Source organism: Hakea prostrata, chromosome 4 (assembly GCF_041222555.1).
Source record: "Hakea prostrata isolate BN-2017 chromosome 4, UWA_Hpros_2, whole genome shotgun sequence".
In the NCBI taxonomy this organism is placed as follows: domain Eukaryota; kingdom Viridiplantae; phylum Streptophyta; class Magnoliopsida; order Proteales; family Proteaceae; genus Hakea; species Hakea prostrata.
Window position 1 is genome coordinate 49129982 of NC_142603.1, and position 17429 is coordinate 49147410.

The 17429-nt window shown below is 39.0% G+C and overlaps 2 protein-coding genes across 9 annotated transcripts in view; one reads left to right on the top strand and one right to left on the bottom strand.

Annotated features, from left to right (window-relative positions):
- Nucleotides 1–268: 268 nt before the first annotated feature.
- Nucleotides 269–2778, top strand: LOC149019315 (CASP-like protein 1E2). The gene is made up of 2 exons (XM_089153342.1): nucleotides 269–580; nucleotides 1495–2778. The coding sequence occupies exons 1-2, from the start codon at nucleotides 357–359 to the stop codon at nucleotides 1832–1834; spliced, it is 564 nt and encodes a 187-aa protein (XP_089009468.1). The 5' UTR covers nucleotides 269–356; the 3' UTR covers nucleotides 1835–2778.
- Nucleotides 2779–4339: 1561 nt separating this feature from the next.
- Nucleotides 4340–17429, bottom strand: part of LOC149019316 (uncharacterized) — a 47352-nt gene continuing 34262 nt past the window's right edge. For 2 of the 8 annotated variants that reach the window (XM_089153347.1, XM_089153344.1), the window contains exons 18-19: nucleotides 11319–11513; nucleotides 4340–6352 (exon numbers count right to left, since the gene is read on the bottom strand). In XM_089153347.1, coding sequence (XP_089009473.1) covers nucleotides 6254–6352; nucleotides 11319–11513 — 294 coding nt within the window. In that variant the 3' untranslated portion in view covers nucleotides 4340–6253. The remainder of the gene's footprint in view (nucleotides 6353–11318; nucleotides 11514–17429) is intronic. The other 6 variants (XR_016173048.1, XR_016173047.1, XR_016173046.1 and 3 more) reach the window with 6 other exon arrangements.

Consider the following 17429-nt stretch of genomic DNA (forward strand, 5'->3'; position numbering starts at 1 on the left):
CTTCTTCTTCTTCTGATCTTCTTCTTCTTCTCATTTCGCAGTGAATTGACAATTCCACCCTTCTATTATTAATTTACTATATATGACTAAAACTACGATCCATAACTGCAGCAAGCAAATAATCCAAGATTCCAATCTAACGGTAGATACTCCGCCTACGTAGTTTGAAAAAAACGAATGCGTTCACACCTACTCAAATACACGTGTCTCTGGCTTTTATTACAACGCCTACCACAGCATTCACTCCCTATAAACACAAAGACTCTCTCGTTCCTTTCGTCGCTCTAAGTTCTCAACACTCTTCTCAGCCTCCTTCTTGTTCTTGTTCTGACTTGTTTTCATTGCAGAAAGCAGTCATGGAGAACGGTGGAGTGAAGAACGAGGCGAAGGTGGCCAACAAAAGAAAAGTGAGAGCTTCAGAAGTGTTGCTTCGGTCGCTGGCACTGATCTCTACTCTCATCGCTGTTATCGTCACTCTTGTTTCTAAGGAAACTGAGCTCGTCTCTGTCGTCATTCTTCCTAATCTTCCTCCTCTGAACGTTCCTGCAACTGCTAAATGGCAATACTCTTCCGCCTTCGTGTAAGCCGATCTCTGATCTCAATTTATCGTAGTTTTTTTCACTTTAAACTAGAAAAGTATACCTAGATTCAGTTTTTAGAACGTTATCTTTTCCCGTTCTCTCCACCGGAAAACTCAATTTCTCAGGTGAAACTGTTAGTTTCCGACGATCAAGATCTCTTAAATCTCTTTTGCTAAAGAGTTTGCTAATGGCCAACTGCCACTTGGCCATGACTGCAAATTTTAAATGTAAAACATTAAATAATCCCGTACCGATGAACTGGTGGATTCCAATCTAACGGTCATCGTGCAATTTTGATCTTTGTCTCAATAAACACCACGCTCTTCAATTATTAGATCTTTGTCTCAATAAACACCGCTCTGTCAATTTAGAGCTGTTCTAGTGATGAAACCAACAACTCTTAATAAGAGGTCATGAGTTCAATTCTTATTGAGGCATATCAATATCCCAATCCTCCGGCTTAATAAAGCCTCTTTGTACAAAAAAAAAAAAAAAAAAACTGATGCTCTTCAATTATGGAATTGAACTGTTATAGCCTATTTACGACCCGACTAACCCAACTGACAGAATAAGAAAGTATCCAAATGGACCATACCATTAACCATATCTGAGCCTTACGTTGAAGGGCGAGACTTGAATGCTGCGTATTTACCTGCTACCGACAGGTCGAGATTTCGATCTCAACCTTCCGTCTCACAGGCGACTAAAAATCGAATTCTTGGCGAGATTTTGATCTCAACTGTTGGTAACATAGTGCTGCACATTTATGAATAGAGACCGCAACTAACGGTTGGGCCTTTGTACTTTTTGGATAAGCCGTCCATTTAATTTTGTTGGGCCCATTTAAAATTAAAGTTTCTTACTATCACTGAAGAATTTGATGAATTTGATTTTGTGGATAAACCTACTACAGATATTTCCTTGTGGCGAACGTGATAGCGTGTGCATACGCAGCATTGACATTGATGATGTCGATAATGAAGGTGACGGCGATAAATGGGGTGGCAGCGGTGATGATGATTCTTGATATGATCGTGGTGGCGCTGCTCTTCTCCGGCGACGGAGCTGCAGCGGCGATTGGCCAGGTAGCTTACAAGGGGAACGCTCATGTGAGGTGGGAGAAGGTTTGTAACGTCTTTGAGAAATACTGCCGTTACAGCGTTATCGCTCTTGGAGTTTCTCTGGTTGGAGGACTTGCGTATCTGGTTCTACTATCACTCACGGCTCTGCAACTTCGCAAGAAATCACTCTAAAATATTCGTATTATTATTTTTATTATTATTATTATTACTGCTGTAGTTGTTTGTTAATCTTCATGGCAGGTGATGATAGGTGATGTATGGTGTTTCTTTGAATTCCGAGCTAGCTTGGTGTACACGTTGAAGACTAGTTTGTTCTACGTACAAGTTGGTTGTTGTTGTACATTAATTGAAACCATTTAATTCAGTCTTAGAAAACGGATAGAAGGTGAGAAACAACATTATTCTGGAAAGTTTTAAAAGTTCTGCTAGTAAAGGTAACGTCTATTTGATCATTTTGAAATTCATTTTTTTCAACGGGCGAAATTTAATTTATTGCTAGCTTCCAACACTAATTAGTGTAACTTATGCTGGCTTCATTGAATTTGAGGGAGTCTCTTGAGCTATGTTTGTATCGATTGCAGTGTATCTCTTTTGCTTTAAGCTGTTTCTGTGCTGCTTGGAGCTTTTATTATTCAAAAGGTATTGGAGCTCTGACTTGGCGTTTGGTCTTGTCAAATCTCTCCATGTGTATGCATTTAAAACTCACCAATAAAAGTTGATATACAGTTGATTCAATTAAGGCTGCAGCGAAGTCTTCATATATAATCAACAAAAACAATCTGCAGTTTAGCATTGGGATTGTGCTAGGTCGTTTTAAACAATCTCATCCCAACTGATTCAATAAACATGTTGACGCTCAATTCACTAAAGTGAAAACAACTATACTTAACCTGAATTGGAGAGAAAAGTACATCCGAGCCAAAAAGTGTCTAATTCACAAAACCAACCAACACTATTACCAGAAATTACAAAAACAAAATAACCAATTTAAGACTTGGTTGTGGTTGCAGGGGGAAGTGAAGAAGGATCACCCATTACCTATTAGTTAAGGTGGTTTATTAAAAATAGATGCATAAAACTAGCTGAGACTTCAAGTTTTAGTAATAGGGGTTAAGTGATAAATTGAAGTGGATGTACTTGTAGGCTGTAGCATGGTATTGGTAGCCTTTTATGTTGAGGTTAAGTCCAAGGAGGTCATCGGTTTGAACCTCTGTTCTTCCACACCTCTCCCTGTCATTTGCTCTCACTGGTTTGATGATGATCGGAAAAAAAAAATTAAAAAAATTATAGAGATGCCCAAAATTTACTTTTATATATATTTGTAGATTTTAAATGTGTTTGATAATTCACCAAGAATTTTTGTTTCGAAAGACACGAGAAATAATTCTAAATGTTTCTGGAAACAATGATAAAAGTTGTTTCTAAAAATAGAAACAAATATCTATGGTAATTTTTTTTTTTTTAAATAAATTTGAAAGTTGTAATAAACTTATGAAATTTGCCATTGTTATATTTGGAGTGGCAAATTTCATAAATATTCCTTCACTTAAATCCAAGCCAAACTCAATTTTTGTTTCAGAAAACTGATGCTACAATAAATAGTTTTATTGATAGATGTGTGTTACACAAATCCTTATTGGATGAAAAGTTCCCATTTCTCAAACCAACTATGCGTGTAATGGACTTGTTTGCCTCATGGGTATCAGGGCTTGGATTGAGAGACTCTACCAGTCAACCATAAAAAAACACTACTGGTTAGATCGATATGGGAATTAGTGAATTGTAAATAATGATTGGAATCTTCATTTACTCTAGTGCATAGAACAAAATTTCATCGAAACTTGCGAAATTTTCACAAAATTTTCCATTTTGAAAAATGCGAAATGAAACTCATGATGATTGAAAAAAAGTCCTCAATTTCGATCAAAACTGTCGAAATTTTGTTCAACCCAATTGGACCAGCTGGTTCATGAGGAAAAAAAATTCCCAAATTTCGTAAAAACCTAGGAAATTTTGTGGAAACCTGGGAAATTTTGTGAAAAATTGAGATTTTTTCCTGTAAATTTTGTAGTTTTTCCAAATTTTCAATTTTTTATTTATTTCATGTTTCTCCAAATACCCATGACAAATACATTCTCCATCAGGACTTCCCTATCCAAAGTGCGTATTCCCTCAAGTTGGTTATCTTAAGCATATTGATGACCAGACTCATAAAGTTACAGTTGTCGATTAACTTGACAACCATAGGCATAAAATGTCATGGGATGTCTATGTTCGTTGGTTGGAGGAGAGGATGTTACAAAAATAGTACTACTCAGCTCACAGGATGAATCCACTCTTGGCACTCTTTTTAACACTAAGTTGTATTTTCCTTTATTGTAAATTATTTTGAAGTTAGAAATTATATATTGAATGTTATGTGCTTAAGTAGTTAAGTTTATAATGTATTTTTTGGACAACTCTACATTGATGTTATGTACATTGAATGACATATCTACATTGATTTTTTTAGCAAAATACAACAAATGTGTTCTTTATACTCTAGTTAGCTTAAATACATGATCCCACCCCAAAATACTCTCTAAAACCTGTCAAAACTTGTACGGAAAAATCATCGGTTCCTCGAAATTTCCACATAAGTTTTTCATTTTCACTCGATCGAAACTTGAGTTTCCCTCAAATTTTTTACCATGCTCTAGTGTAATATAAAACCTCTGCGTACTGTCTCTCATGTAAAAAAATGACTACTGCCAATACAGAGTTGTTCTAATGGTGAAATCAACACCTCTTAGTGAAGAAGTCGTGAGTTCAACTCTTGCTGAGGCATATTAATATCCCCATCTCCAGACTTAATACAGACCCTTCGTACCAAAAATATAAAAAAAATGACTGCTTTTCTCGAGATGTTTGGGCTTTGTTTGTTCTTTTGTAATGAATTCCTTGGGTATGTTCTTTCTATTGGCGTACAGAGTGCAACCCTAGTCATGTTTGTTGCCAACCAAAGGGCACTTGTTTCTCATTTTTCCTATAAAACCAATGGTTCATTTTGTATTGAATCTATTTTCGGTTTGTCTGGCTGCTTCCTTCGACATTAGAAGTCACTGTGGTGGTTCGCTTCTGCCGGGTTTGGTTTTTGGTTGGGCAGGTGAAAAGATGAAGATTGAAGCCAGTGATGGCCCTGGGTATTTGACATTTCAATGGGTTGTAACCACATTGAACATTTCAATTTTTAAATCGACTGACAGTGATCTGTTGAAGCTTACTGTTGGTTTGGAGAGCAAAGCACAAAACAATAAGTTGTTGGGGTGCTAAAACACTAAATTTGAAAGAGCCTCAATACAAAGGTAGATGGACAGTTCTTTGCCAGGCCATCACTGTTCAACCTCCTGATAGCACATCTTTACCAGGAAAGAAAAAATAAAAAGAAAGAGAGAGTACTTTGTCAGCTCATCATTGTTAAAACTTTATGCCCCAGAGTTGTTTCTCTGGGCTGAAATTGTGAGGAAGAGTTACCTCCAACCCAAAACAATCCCCTACAGAAAGACAACTTACTAAGTAAATGTCAAGAAAAGAAGAGTACGTTAGAAGAGGCCAAAACTTCATTTGATCCTTCCTGATTCCACCATCAAATAGAAGAAAATTGAACAGGACAACAGAACAACAGATATAGACACATTGAATAACATGTTTGACATATATGGGATACTTCTATTTGAAGGTCAATTACCTCCTAAACAAAAGTCTTCCCATTAAGCCTACAATGCTCTGCACCATATTGTTATTAATTTTATCCTCTCTCGGGATGGTTCCTGAGCTTTTTCATGGCTACCAAACTCCTGTTCTCTTCCACCAACTAAAGATTTTTTGCCTTAAGATGGCAAACTCATCCTAAGGAACTTCCAAAGAAAATAACCGCCCCATCTGCATACCTGAATAGACAAAATTTGGAAGATCATTCAGCTAAACAGGAGTTCACACAACACCCGCTCTGCAAATTTTGGAGAAAATCCAATGCTTCATCTATAATCGATCAGCTACCCAGATTTACAGTCCTGACCATGATCAGCATCCCAAAAAAAATTAATTACACTTCATGTTTTATACAGCAGTAGATTGCCCCCACAGTGTCCACAGACCAAAATGCTCGATTCCCTCAAGCACCTAAATTTGGAGCAGAAAGGAATACCATTAGAGTGTCAAATGCATAAAACTCACATTTTCATCTAAAACCACCACATTGGCTTACCTTCACAGGGATTTCAAAAGTGAAGTCATGCCTGTGAAAAAATGGAGTACACTCAAATGCCCAGAAGTTAATATTTACCCCAAGGGAAATTATTCCTCAAGGTAGCAAAAGGTTCGTCTCACAGGCCCAGTACACCAAAATTTGCCACGCATAAAGGTAATGTGGCACTTCTAACTGGCCCATCCAGGAAACAACCCCTCCACCACCCCCCAAAAAGGGAAAAGCAAAAAGAAGAAAAGAACCCTTGAAAAAAACTATACAAAGATTTGATTGGAAAAGTACATGTTGATATGCAAATTACAGGATCGATCAGGCTGCACTGACCGGCTTGAAGATCAACAGAATCACCGCCCTTGCAAAATTCTGTAATGAAGGATCAAATCCTCAGGTTTCTTCCATATATAAGCTCGAACTGTGGCTAAGCTCATCTCTGGTGATAAAACCTGAAAAAGCGTACACTTGATCAAATGATAAAAAGAAAGTTCTGCAATTGTTGATAGACAAAAGGTGAAAATTTCCCTTTTTAATGAAGTATATTACAAGAAATCTCTACTGCAGCATTGAGCAAGCTTTAATAAGCTTTTTTTTTTTGTGGTCTGACGCTTTAATAAGCTCAAAGTGCATATTTTTGTCTTACAATTCCAATGCCAAGATGATTTGAAACAAAAACAAGAACCAGGTGAGCTCTTTTTCACTGTTGGTTTTCATGTGTTTCCTGGAGCAGATCTTGAAACTAGACTGCTATAAACTATGTCAAAAGAGCCAACTTTGGGATTCCAAAAAGAAATGTGATCACTACATTAAGAAAACAAAGTAGAACAATGATCATATTTGCTATCTCCAAATACCAAACCTGAACTTAACAGGTTCTCATCAAGGTTAGCTCCACCAGAATTAATGTAGCCTCAATCGAATGAGTGCCAGTTCTTGATCTTGTCAAAACCAACCTCATCTTAAAATTCAACTTAGAGTTTATATGAATATGTGCCATTAAAGTTCCCAGTGGTAATTTTTGGTAGGGTTTTAAGCCAAGTAAGCTTTGATGGGGCTGGAATGCAATGGTGAAAATTCTGTTCAGTTTCAGTAAAAGGGTAAAAATTTCCTCTGGACTAAACTTGTTGAGTTAGGTTTTGGGAATTAGAGTTTGGAAATAGGGCTTAATTTTTCTGGGGCTTGGCTAGTCAGAATGGGTAAAAAATTAAAGGGAAAGTAGGTGATGGTATAGGAATACGATTCTCCAAAGTTTGGTCGGGTTTAGATGGCCAACTGGGAGAAACGGGATATCTAGGTCTTAGGGTTTTAGAAACTCCAAAAGTTGAAGAAAAATAAGATAAATATGTAAGAGGGCAGAGGGACGGGGTTATGCTGAGACTGCCAGTTACATGAATGATGGATGAACCATGATTTTTTTTATTGGTTTGGGGGGGGGGGGGGGAAGGGGTGCTTATAACCTCACAATAAAAGATGAAAACAGAATTGCTAATTGGACTTGGACTACTATCTTGATCTGGATATAAGTTCTAATTGGACTCGAACTCTTAACTTGACTAACAAAAGATGACTTTGGTTTCAAAATTCAAACACTTACAAGGACTCCCCATCAACTCCAATAATGACTAACTAAATAACATGCATGAGCCTCAATAAGGACTAACTAAATAACATGCATCAGCTCCAATAAGGACTAATTAAGCGATATGTATCAACTCTAACTAGGACTAGGAAAAGAGACTAAGGGAATTTCCATATTCAACTCATATACCAAACTTGTAGGTCCCATAAGTTGACCGATTACAAAGGAAACCCCATCCAATGAAGACCAAATACCTATATACCCTAACGGCCTAACCCTTGGCCTATTACTAGGAAAAATAACTAAATTTGGTGCTGGAATTGCATCAACAGTAATTCAAGACATTTTCAATCAAGAGAACTCCCATCCCAAAGAAGGATAAATGAAATACGAATCTGCATGATTCTTCAAGGAAATCAGTGAACATACATGCCAGCAGAACAATGATAATGTTTCTTCGAGATGGACCAGTACACAATATCCCAGCTGTACATACTGTTAAAAACTGATCCCATGAGGGTGTTTGTCATTGTTAATGAGCGGGGGAGTGTCCTTGTTTAACTTTAATAGTTAAGACTCTTGAGTTATAATTGTAGTTCACTTTTCTTGTAATTAGGCTTATAATCTAAATAGGTATCAGCGTTGACATGATGGAGGGTATTCGTGTTTAATTGTAATTCTTACGCTATGAGTAGTTACTCTGCTTTACTTTGCTTTACTTTCCTTGTAATTAGACTTGTACACTGTCTAAGTTTCATACTAAAAGTCAATTGCTTTATGTTATACCCTCTTTTCCCAGGAGTACATATAAAACATCCTTCCAGGTAAGAGACTTGGTTTCGAGGGTCTAAAACACTGAACTGATGCTACAGAAAAGAAAGCAAGCATCAAATTGAAGATAAGTTACCACCCTTACTTTTTGGATGTCAGCAGCTCTTTCTACAACAACAAGTGACACTGCCCAGTCCGAACTTCCGCAGCTCTATGAGAAGGATCAGAACCTGGTGCTTGAGTGTATATGGCACCCCCCAGTCTGTACATCTATATCTTTGAGTGGTGCAGTCCTAGATGGAGGGAGATAAACTAGGAGCCAATAACCAGTATGTTCACTGATTCACCTTGGTCAATTTAGTGTTTCTGCTAATTCTTAAAGTTGAATGGTTCGATAATGTCAATTGAGTGTTGCGAAGCTATAAGTTAAGGTTTGGAGAATTTTGGACGACGGAAACTTGCTGAATTTTTTAAGTTAAAAGGAAATAAAGGTTATGGTTTCAGGTTTCTGGACAGTGAAGAATAATGAAATCTAGGGTTTCCACAAGTCATAATGCAATCAAACTCAATATTTTTGTCACGAGAGTGTGGGGAGTAATCAGGTCAGAATTGGAGTTAATTCTGGTAGTCGATTTGGGCTGGATGAATCTTAGGGTTTCCTAGAGACCACGAGATGGGGTTCTCTAGGGTCAAGTATGAGATGGAAGGATCCGATTGACAGGGGAAGCTTTAGGGTAGCTATTTTAATTGTGGGAATTGTCTGTAGCATTTAGAACTTGAAAATTTGAAAAAACAAAAAGGGAAGTTAAGAGTCTGGGGCTGTAGAGGATTAGAAGAAAAAGATAGGTGGCATCCGATTAAGAGGTGGAGTATTGACCTGGAGGAAATAGAAGAGAGAAGATAACACAATAAAAAAAGGAATATGAATTTTAAATTTCATATTTCATTCAAATAAATATATATAGACTAAATTTCATATTTCATTCAAATAAATATATATAGACGCAGTGATCAGTTGGACCTTTGATTAATTAACATCTCTTTTTTGATTGACCTCCTGCGATTAAAGAAAGGAGGAGAAATCAAATCAAATAATCAAATAGAGCCCATGTAAGTTGGGCCAGCCTCTTTCTCAAGTTCCATACTTTGGGACTTTATGTGCATAACGACGTCATGCTTGCTTTTGGTACTCCAGAGAAACAAATCTTGATCGAACCCATATTTGCCCAATGGATACAATCTGCTCATGGGAAGAGTTCATATGGGTTCAATATACTTTTATCTTCAACCAATGGCCCCGCATTTGCATTCAATGCGGGTTGCAGCATATGGTTTCCGGGCTGGTTAAATGCTATTAATGATAATAGCAATTCACTATTCTCCAGATAAAAAGGATTTGGTTATAGTTTTCCTTGCGACGGTCCGGGATGAGGCGGTACTTGTAAAATTTCGGCTTGGGACACATTTTGTTTAGCAGTTTTTTGGATGTTAAATAACATTGGATGGGTTACTTTTTATTGGCATTGGAAAGACTTCACATTATGGCAAGGTAACGTTTCACAATTTAATGAATCCTCGCTCTCCTATTCCGACTTCCCCAGAGCCTCTGGTAGCATAGTCGAGACAGCGACGGGTTCTTTTCCCCTGCAGAGATGGAGCAATAGAAGTTTTTCTGGAAGGGTGAAATTTAGATTTTTGCACCCTATCCAAGTAAGGAACCATTGGCACATATGTTTGGAATAGATTCCACTTTGAGAGATTTGAAAAAGCACTATCTTGTTGAAAGGTTCTATTCATCTACCGTTTCTCAACACATTTCTTTAGACAAAGACTGTTTTTTCCCCTCTTTTCAGATGGTAAATATTTCTCAAAAGAGTTTGGGGCTGTAGAGGATGAGAAGAAAAAGATGATCAGGGATTGAGAATAAGTCAACTGTTTTATGAATATTCAAAGACGTCTGTGAACTTGCAACTATCCCAACAACTAGAAAGATATCTTCAATAGACCTGGAGAAAGATAAAACTTCAATGGAGAGCAAGAGGAAACGAAATAACTCTCACAAGGCTAAGCAATGCTCAAAGATAACAAATTCTTATCCATAAATTCGTTTTTAATACTTGTCCCCCTTAACAACCTTATATGAAACACCAAGTATGGAAACTAAAATACCTAATCACCCTCTTTGGGCCAATTAAAGTGGCCTATTACTATTACATAGACCCATGGGATCAAGGGCCCAGCATTTACATAACCCAACCTAGAAAGGAACCCAATTTGGTGATGAACCTGCATTATTGAGCCACTACTTTATGGTGAATTTCTCCTTCAATGATTGATTGGGCTCAATAACCATTTGTGCAAGAGTGGTGTTAATTGCCTCCTATTTTTATCAAAACAAAGTGCTCAACTTAATTGATATCACTTATGCTCTGCTTCCTTTCTGTTTTGACTTGTCCGATACTGCCTAGTTGCAGTATTGTTAGCTAAAAAGATGTTCAAGACCACACAAGTTATAGTCAGGATTCAAGATTAATATTTGCTATTTGGTTATAATGGCATGTATGCAGATCTGCTCCAGGACTGGAAATCCTAGCCGAAGAGTCTTGTTTCATATGAAACCAATATCTTCATGAGTATTCTTCAAAACCCTGAAAGCTAACATCATCCATAGCTGATTGCCTAGGGAGTAGGTACTCTCCACTGTCAATCTATGGCAACAGCCTGAAACAGAAAGCTGCAAAAATCAGCTAATTTTTGGGCCTTGATACTATGACAGACAGAACTCACCGTTGACTCTCAGTAATAAAATTTTTGCTTTCTCTTGTTGGATTTATTGACAATTATCAACATCACCATTAGTAGCAGAGCATGAGCACTTCTTTGCATGAAAGCCAAATAAATGACAACCATTTTTTGGGATAAAAATCAAGTCATTTGGATTTTAAACTATCAATTAGTTTCATTGGCTTTTGAATCATGTTGATGCAAGGAAGACCTTTTTTCTCAGTTGTTGATTCAACATGGTAGAAAACAACAGGAATTGTATTGGAACTAAATTCACTTGCCTGATTATTGCACAAGATCTCTATCGAAGGTTTTAGCTTCTGCCAGGGCTTCAAGCTAGGCCGGAAGGAGCCATCTCCCCCACCTGTTGACAGTGGTGAATGTCCAGCACCCAGTACAGGAGCAAATGTTCCATCAGAATTCCCACCATCCAATGGTTTGTCAAGAACTATCTTTTCTACGACATAGTTGATAACCTGCAGAACAAATCCAATTAACATAACAACAAAGTTCACCATCGAATATTAGTTTGATGGTCCAACAATTTAAACGCAAACATGTGTTCTGATGCATACTCAATTACAAAATGAGGAAATGAAAAAGCACCCATATCATATCTATCATATTTCATTTGATGTTTTACACAAAATTTGCTAGAGTAAATATAAAATCGGGAAATTTTCAGCGCCACCCCCAAGTTACCCCGTAAAACTATTGCCACCCCCACTTACCCAATTTATTAATCAGATCCCCTATTTGAGAAAAATATATCAATGACACCCCCCACCCATTAGAAAGTCACAGTTAGTGCTGATGTAAGCAAGTTAAACTTTACAAAACAACAAGAATACCCTTGAACAAAAAACCCTACGCTCTACTCTTCGTCTTCCTCTACCATCTGCAATCACTCCTCTTCTTCCATTTTTGCATCTTCTACATGATTTCTATTCTCCCACAAATATCTTTTCATTTTCCTCTCCTTCTCCATCTTCTTCCCTTGGGATGTGGGGGTAATATTGGAAATGAATGATAAAAACTAGCTGGGACTAAAGGTGTTAGTAATAGGGGGTCTGCCTGATAAATTGGATAACTCTATGGGTGGCATTAATTTTAGTGGCAAATTCAACGGGTGGTGCTGAAAATTTCCCTATAAAGTTTCATCAAATCTAGTACTCCAAGTTCTAGTTCACACATCATCATCTCAGAAATACCAACTGCTACAGCATAGACCAGGATATACACTTAAAAATCTGGGCCCAAAATATGCTGGTATGATGGGCTGACTATTAGGTTTCAGGAGTGGCTGGGTTTTTCTCATCGATCTACATCAGCTCACCCATTCTTAAGAAAAACTCGACCTCAAGTTTTAGACATTCAAATGATCACCTTGGTATGAGCATGGTTCAAAACCATGCTCATAATCTCGGTCATCTCAACCTTGGCGAGACAAAACATGGTACGAAACGAGATTCAGTCTCCATGAAATCTCGCAGTAACTTTGGTATCTAACCGAAATCTCGGACACTTCAGTGAAATTTTGAAAAACTTCAATACAAATTTACAATTTATATTTTTAAATTATAATTGAGATTTGGCTACTTCTCAATATTTGTTCTTGCATTTTAATGAATGTTTCAATGTTTTCTTCTATATCCATGTTTAGATTTGTGAAAATACATCATCCAGTCCGCATACAACTAGACGTGTGTGAATCAAGAGACAGTCTGTGTTAGGTTTCAGTCAAAATAACATTGGTATTTTATTTACTAGCCTCAAATTAGGCTGTACACAAAATATCAGACCCAAAACCACCTACAACCCTCCAAAACATGGTACATCATTATACCATGTTTTGCCAAGACATCAGCAAAATGTCGGCATCTCAGTTGTCTAGATCTTGTTGAGACATCGAGACAAGACGAGATTTTGAACATGGGGTGTGACGAAGGTCGAGCTCCAATCCATAACAAAACTTCAGCAGTTCATGGAGACAACGTATAAATCTTCCAGATGAGTAGTCTGCCCCTCACAATACTTTGGTGGCATGACAAACTATACATGTTCGCCTGCTAACCAGAGGTTGTCGTAAAGTGTTGTGACGTCCTTAACTTTAGGAACTTACTCATCAAATATACAAATTCCCCCTATAAAGGATAGCAGCATGCTTGTTTTGAGTTACTATGGAGTATTCTTGACTTCTGCATCATCTATCAACACTTCAGTTGTATCTAGCATGACGTCTTCAACATATGCGTGTTTGGTCTGACCTGCTGCTAGTTGTCTAACCATTTTTGGAACTCCAAGAGCTGCAGTTGTGGATTCCCTTGGTTACTGAGTGCAGAGCTTGGCTACTGACCAAACTTGGGTTCAAAAAATTGCTCAACAGGGGGTCATGCTGTCTTTAAATGCTTCACCATCCAAATCATTAGTGCATGAAATTGAGATGTCTGCTTTGGATCCTTTGATGCATTTTTTTTTGGATGAATAAATAATTATATTAAAGACAACAAGCAATACAAAGCCACAAACGAAGTAGCACAAAGCACTCAAGCAGGGGAAATAAAAGATGAGCGGAGATCCCAGAAACTAACAATTAACCTATTTCTGGGGGAGTCCACCACTAGGGGATGGGGGATAGACAGCAATCTAGAAGATACATCAAAGCAGATGGCGTTCCAAATCAGCTCAAGAGAACGAGATTTGGAGGTCCATCTTCTAACGTTACGCTCCCACCAAAGATGGTGGATGGTGGCACCGAAGACTAGCTTGCCGAGGCGATCGCAAATAGAGTGTCCTACAAAGTTCCTCAAGATCTAGGACCAATCCCTAGCAAACGCAAAAGATCGACGCGAGCGAGGCCAAATGGAGGCAAGGGCTTTGTCCCAAATGGAACGGGAAAGGGAGCAGGAGAAGAAAATGTGCTCAATGTTCTCAGAGGCATTCCAACAAAAGGAACAGGTAGGGTTAGCGGGGATATGGCGGCTAATGAGAAAAGATTGGGTAGGGAGGGCAAGATTGAGGGCCCTCCAAAGGGTGAGTGTATGGCGGGGAATGTGACCTTTAAACCAAACCAACCGGGACCAGGGAACAGGGGGTGATGGGATCGAAGGAGGTTCCTTTGATGCATCTTATGTATGCCTTCAGTACTAAAAAGGTGAGGTCCAATAACTTGTAGAATAGAAAGTACAATGCCTCATAGTCAAACAATAACTGACTTCTAATTCATCTCCATGTGAAGACCAAATAAGATCCCTTTGACTTCTAGAAGTTTTGAACCATTCACCAGATTTGGACCGCCTGTAGACGATATAAACCTTTTCGTCATGGACGACTGGTGCTAAGCAACTTTTTTTTTGGGTTAAAGGTGCTAAGCAACTTTACTCCCAAGGTAATTTTATTCATTCACCCTAATAGGGCATTTATAGATTTACAATTCGTAGTTTTAAGACTGACTTAGAGGAAATATGAGTACAAAACAGATTAGGAAACAAATAAAGAACATTAAACTCCTAAAAGGACAGGGAGAGAAGAGTCCTAATTCGATTAGGACTCTCCCCTAATTACCTGGGCTAGCTTGACAGGTTTGAGTCCTTCAACACAACCGCTCAAGTTGGGGCATAGATATCACACATGCCCAACTTGGACAACATGGGATGAAATACCTGTCCAAACAAACCTTTGATGAAGAAATCTGCTACTTGATCTTAACTACACAAATGGCATACAGATGACACCGCTTTCCAACATTTCTATTATAAGTGAATGTCAATCTCCACATGCTTTTGATAGGAACTCACCTATCTAGACAAATATTGAACTACTTTGATATGAATTACAGCAACGAACACTGGTTTTGATGGTGCCAATCACCCCCTACACCTAACGGTGCCCTCAGCCAAAGGCTGCCCAAACCTCACATACAATAATCAATAATTTTTCCTTATACCTTCCCCCTAATTATAACCCCCATTCACCACTAACTGGCTCTCACTCCCCCCTCAACATGGTGTGAACTTCTGAGCCCAAGGCCCTAACACTTTTGGCCCCTTGAAATTCACCTTGTCCTCGAGGTGAAGGAAAATTAGGAACTTGGTCTTCACATGCTTGCCACACAGTGATGCCAACTCAGCGACATTCTCAGAAGCTCAATAGCAGTCCCATTTCCAAGGATACAACTGGTGCCCGATAGCATCATTCTCTTGTATATGATCAGAAGCTGTTCCAAAACTTTCATCACCACCATTTGAACATATCGCAACATCCATTAAGTTCCCAAAGAATTTCCAACCTGTTGGTGCCTCAAAAAACTCCAGATTAAAATTTTCTGCTACAAAATCGAGTACAGCTGATTTAAGCATGCTCCTTAACACCCTTTAAACCAGCAAAAAAGGAAGGGATGACCAGAGCATTATTTGCAGCACTAGTGGCTATAGAATCTGATGGAGTTATGGAAAACCTTTCACCAAGGATCATGTCACGATCCTTTAAAAAATTCTTTCGTTTGCTAAAATCAAATGGCATCCTTGATGGAGTTTGATTTCCCATTATCGCAAAACCAAACCCCCTTCCGCAATTGGCTGTTTGAAAAAGGGAGTGTCAAAATACCTGCAGGTGAAGCCGCCGTTTCCAATCCACCCTCTGATAGCTTCCTCGAAAGTGAAAATCCACACCGCTGCCACTGGAGTTGAAGCGAGCTCCTCCGCCACCACCCTCAGCCCTTCCTGGTTCGAGTTCACACTTCAGATACTGGGTCAACACGGTGGGGCAAGAAGAAGAAGAAACAGTGTGTTTCCAAAAATACCTGTTTATTAATTCTTCTAAATGGGCCTATAACTTGCTGCCCTGACTGTGCATCTCCCAGCCCGTCATCTAAGCTGGGCCCAACATTATTACCCTCAATGGGCCCATGCTTTGAGTGTTGATCCTTCAGTCCGTAACATAAGTGGACCGCTATTTTTTGTTCGAATTAGTTGGGCTCTTTAAAGCTGGGTTTGTAACAAAAGCCCACTCTAATGCTTTAATGCTCTGGTCCAACCACCAATCAGTCCAGCCTGTCTTCTTCCTCCCTTCTCTTGCAAGATTCATATCTATGGTGTAACTATAAACCCTAACAGCCTCTAGTGCTGCAACTCCCAACGCTTCTCAATCGTGGGCACAAGGATGCCTGAAATCACGCTGTTTCTGCCCCCCATGTAGCCAGCAATTCTTCCTCCACCTTGCAGTCTCCCCATTTCCGGGGCTGCCACCAAGGAGGCTTTGCCGGAATGCGCACCCCCCAGACATTCTTCTCTTTGTTCTGATGGAGTATCTGCATTTTCCCACTCCCGACTTCCTCTTCTTCCTCCTCTATATAGAAATCTCCCCTTCATGTATCCCTTGACTGTTGCGTATAAAATCAGCCTTCGACTTTTTGTCTCGCACGATGCTATTGTGGTCATTAAGAATGAGCACTACCACTGAGTGCATTAGAACACCAGTTGTGCCATCTCCCAATATGCGATCAATCCTTTGCACCTCCGCTTGGATCTCAGCGGCCAGGTCTGTGGTGGAAACTTTTTGTAAATCTCACCCTTTGTGAGGTCTACAGCAGTGGTCAAATCCTCAGATTTTGCCCCAAATCCAGCTACCAATACTTCTTGCTATATGACCTCTTCTGGTTTCAGCAGGTCATTGATTTTCTTGACTGTCTTCCCCACACCAAAATCCAATTGCAGGGCTTCCTTGAAGCTGCTCCAATCAAACTCCAGTAAACCCAGTCCAATGCATCACCTTCCAATTGTTGAAGAGCCACTCCAATTGGTATTTATACCCAATCTACTCTTCCAAACAACAAGCAGAAGTGTAAAACCTCCTTGAGCCATGCATTCACACCCTTCTCCGGAAAATATGGACATTCTGGTCTTCATCTCTTCCTGCGGATTGAAATGCACTCTGATACCAGTTAATAGGAACCTGCTTATCTAGACTGATATTGAATTACTTCGATATGAATTACACAGCAAAGAAACTAGAAGATAACACTGGTTTTGAGACTTTTGATGGTGCCAGTCACCCCTACACCAAATGGTGCCCTCAACCAAAGGTTGCCCCAAACCTCACATTCGATAACCGATAATCTTTCCTTATACCTTCCCCCTATTTATAACCCCCATTCACCACTAACCCTCTCGCTCTCCCCTCCACATGGCGTGATCTTGTGATCCTAGGGCCCTAATAGCTTTGTCTTGGCATGTTGTACTGGTTTATGGGCACTGCTTATGGCAGCCTTGTTGTCATAATAAAGCATCATGGAAGAGGTGCCTGTACTCCCAAATCTTCAAGAAGATCATATAACTATAACAACTCACAAATTTGTCTAATCAACAACCACCAATAAACCATTGTCCAAACTA

Coding starts and splice junctions, on each gene's coding strand:
- LOC149019315 (XM_089153342.1), top strand. CDS start 357: ATGGAGAACGGTGGAGTGAAGAACGAGGCGAAGGTGGCCAACAAAAGA. Junction 581..1,494: donor CAATACTCTTCCGCCTTCGT/GTAAGCCGATCT, acceptor AACCTACTACAG/ATATTTCCTTGTGGCGAACG.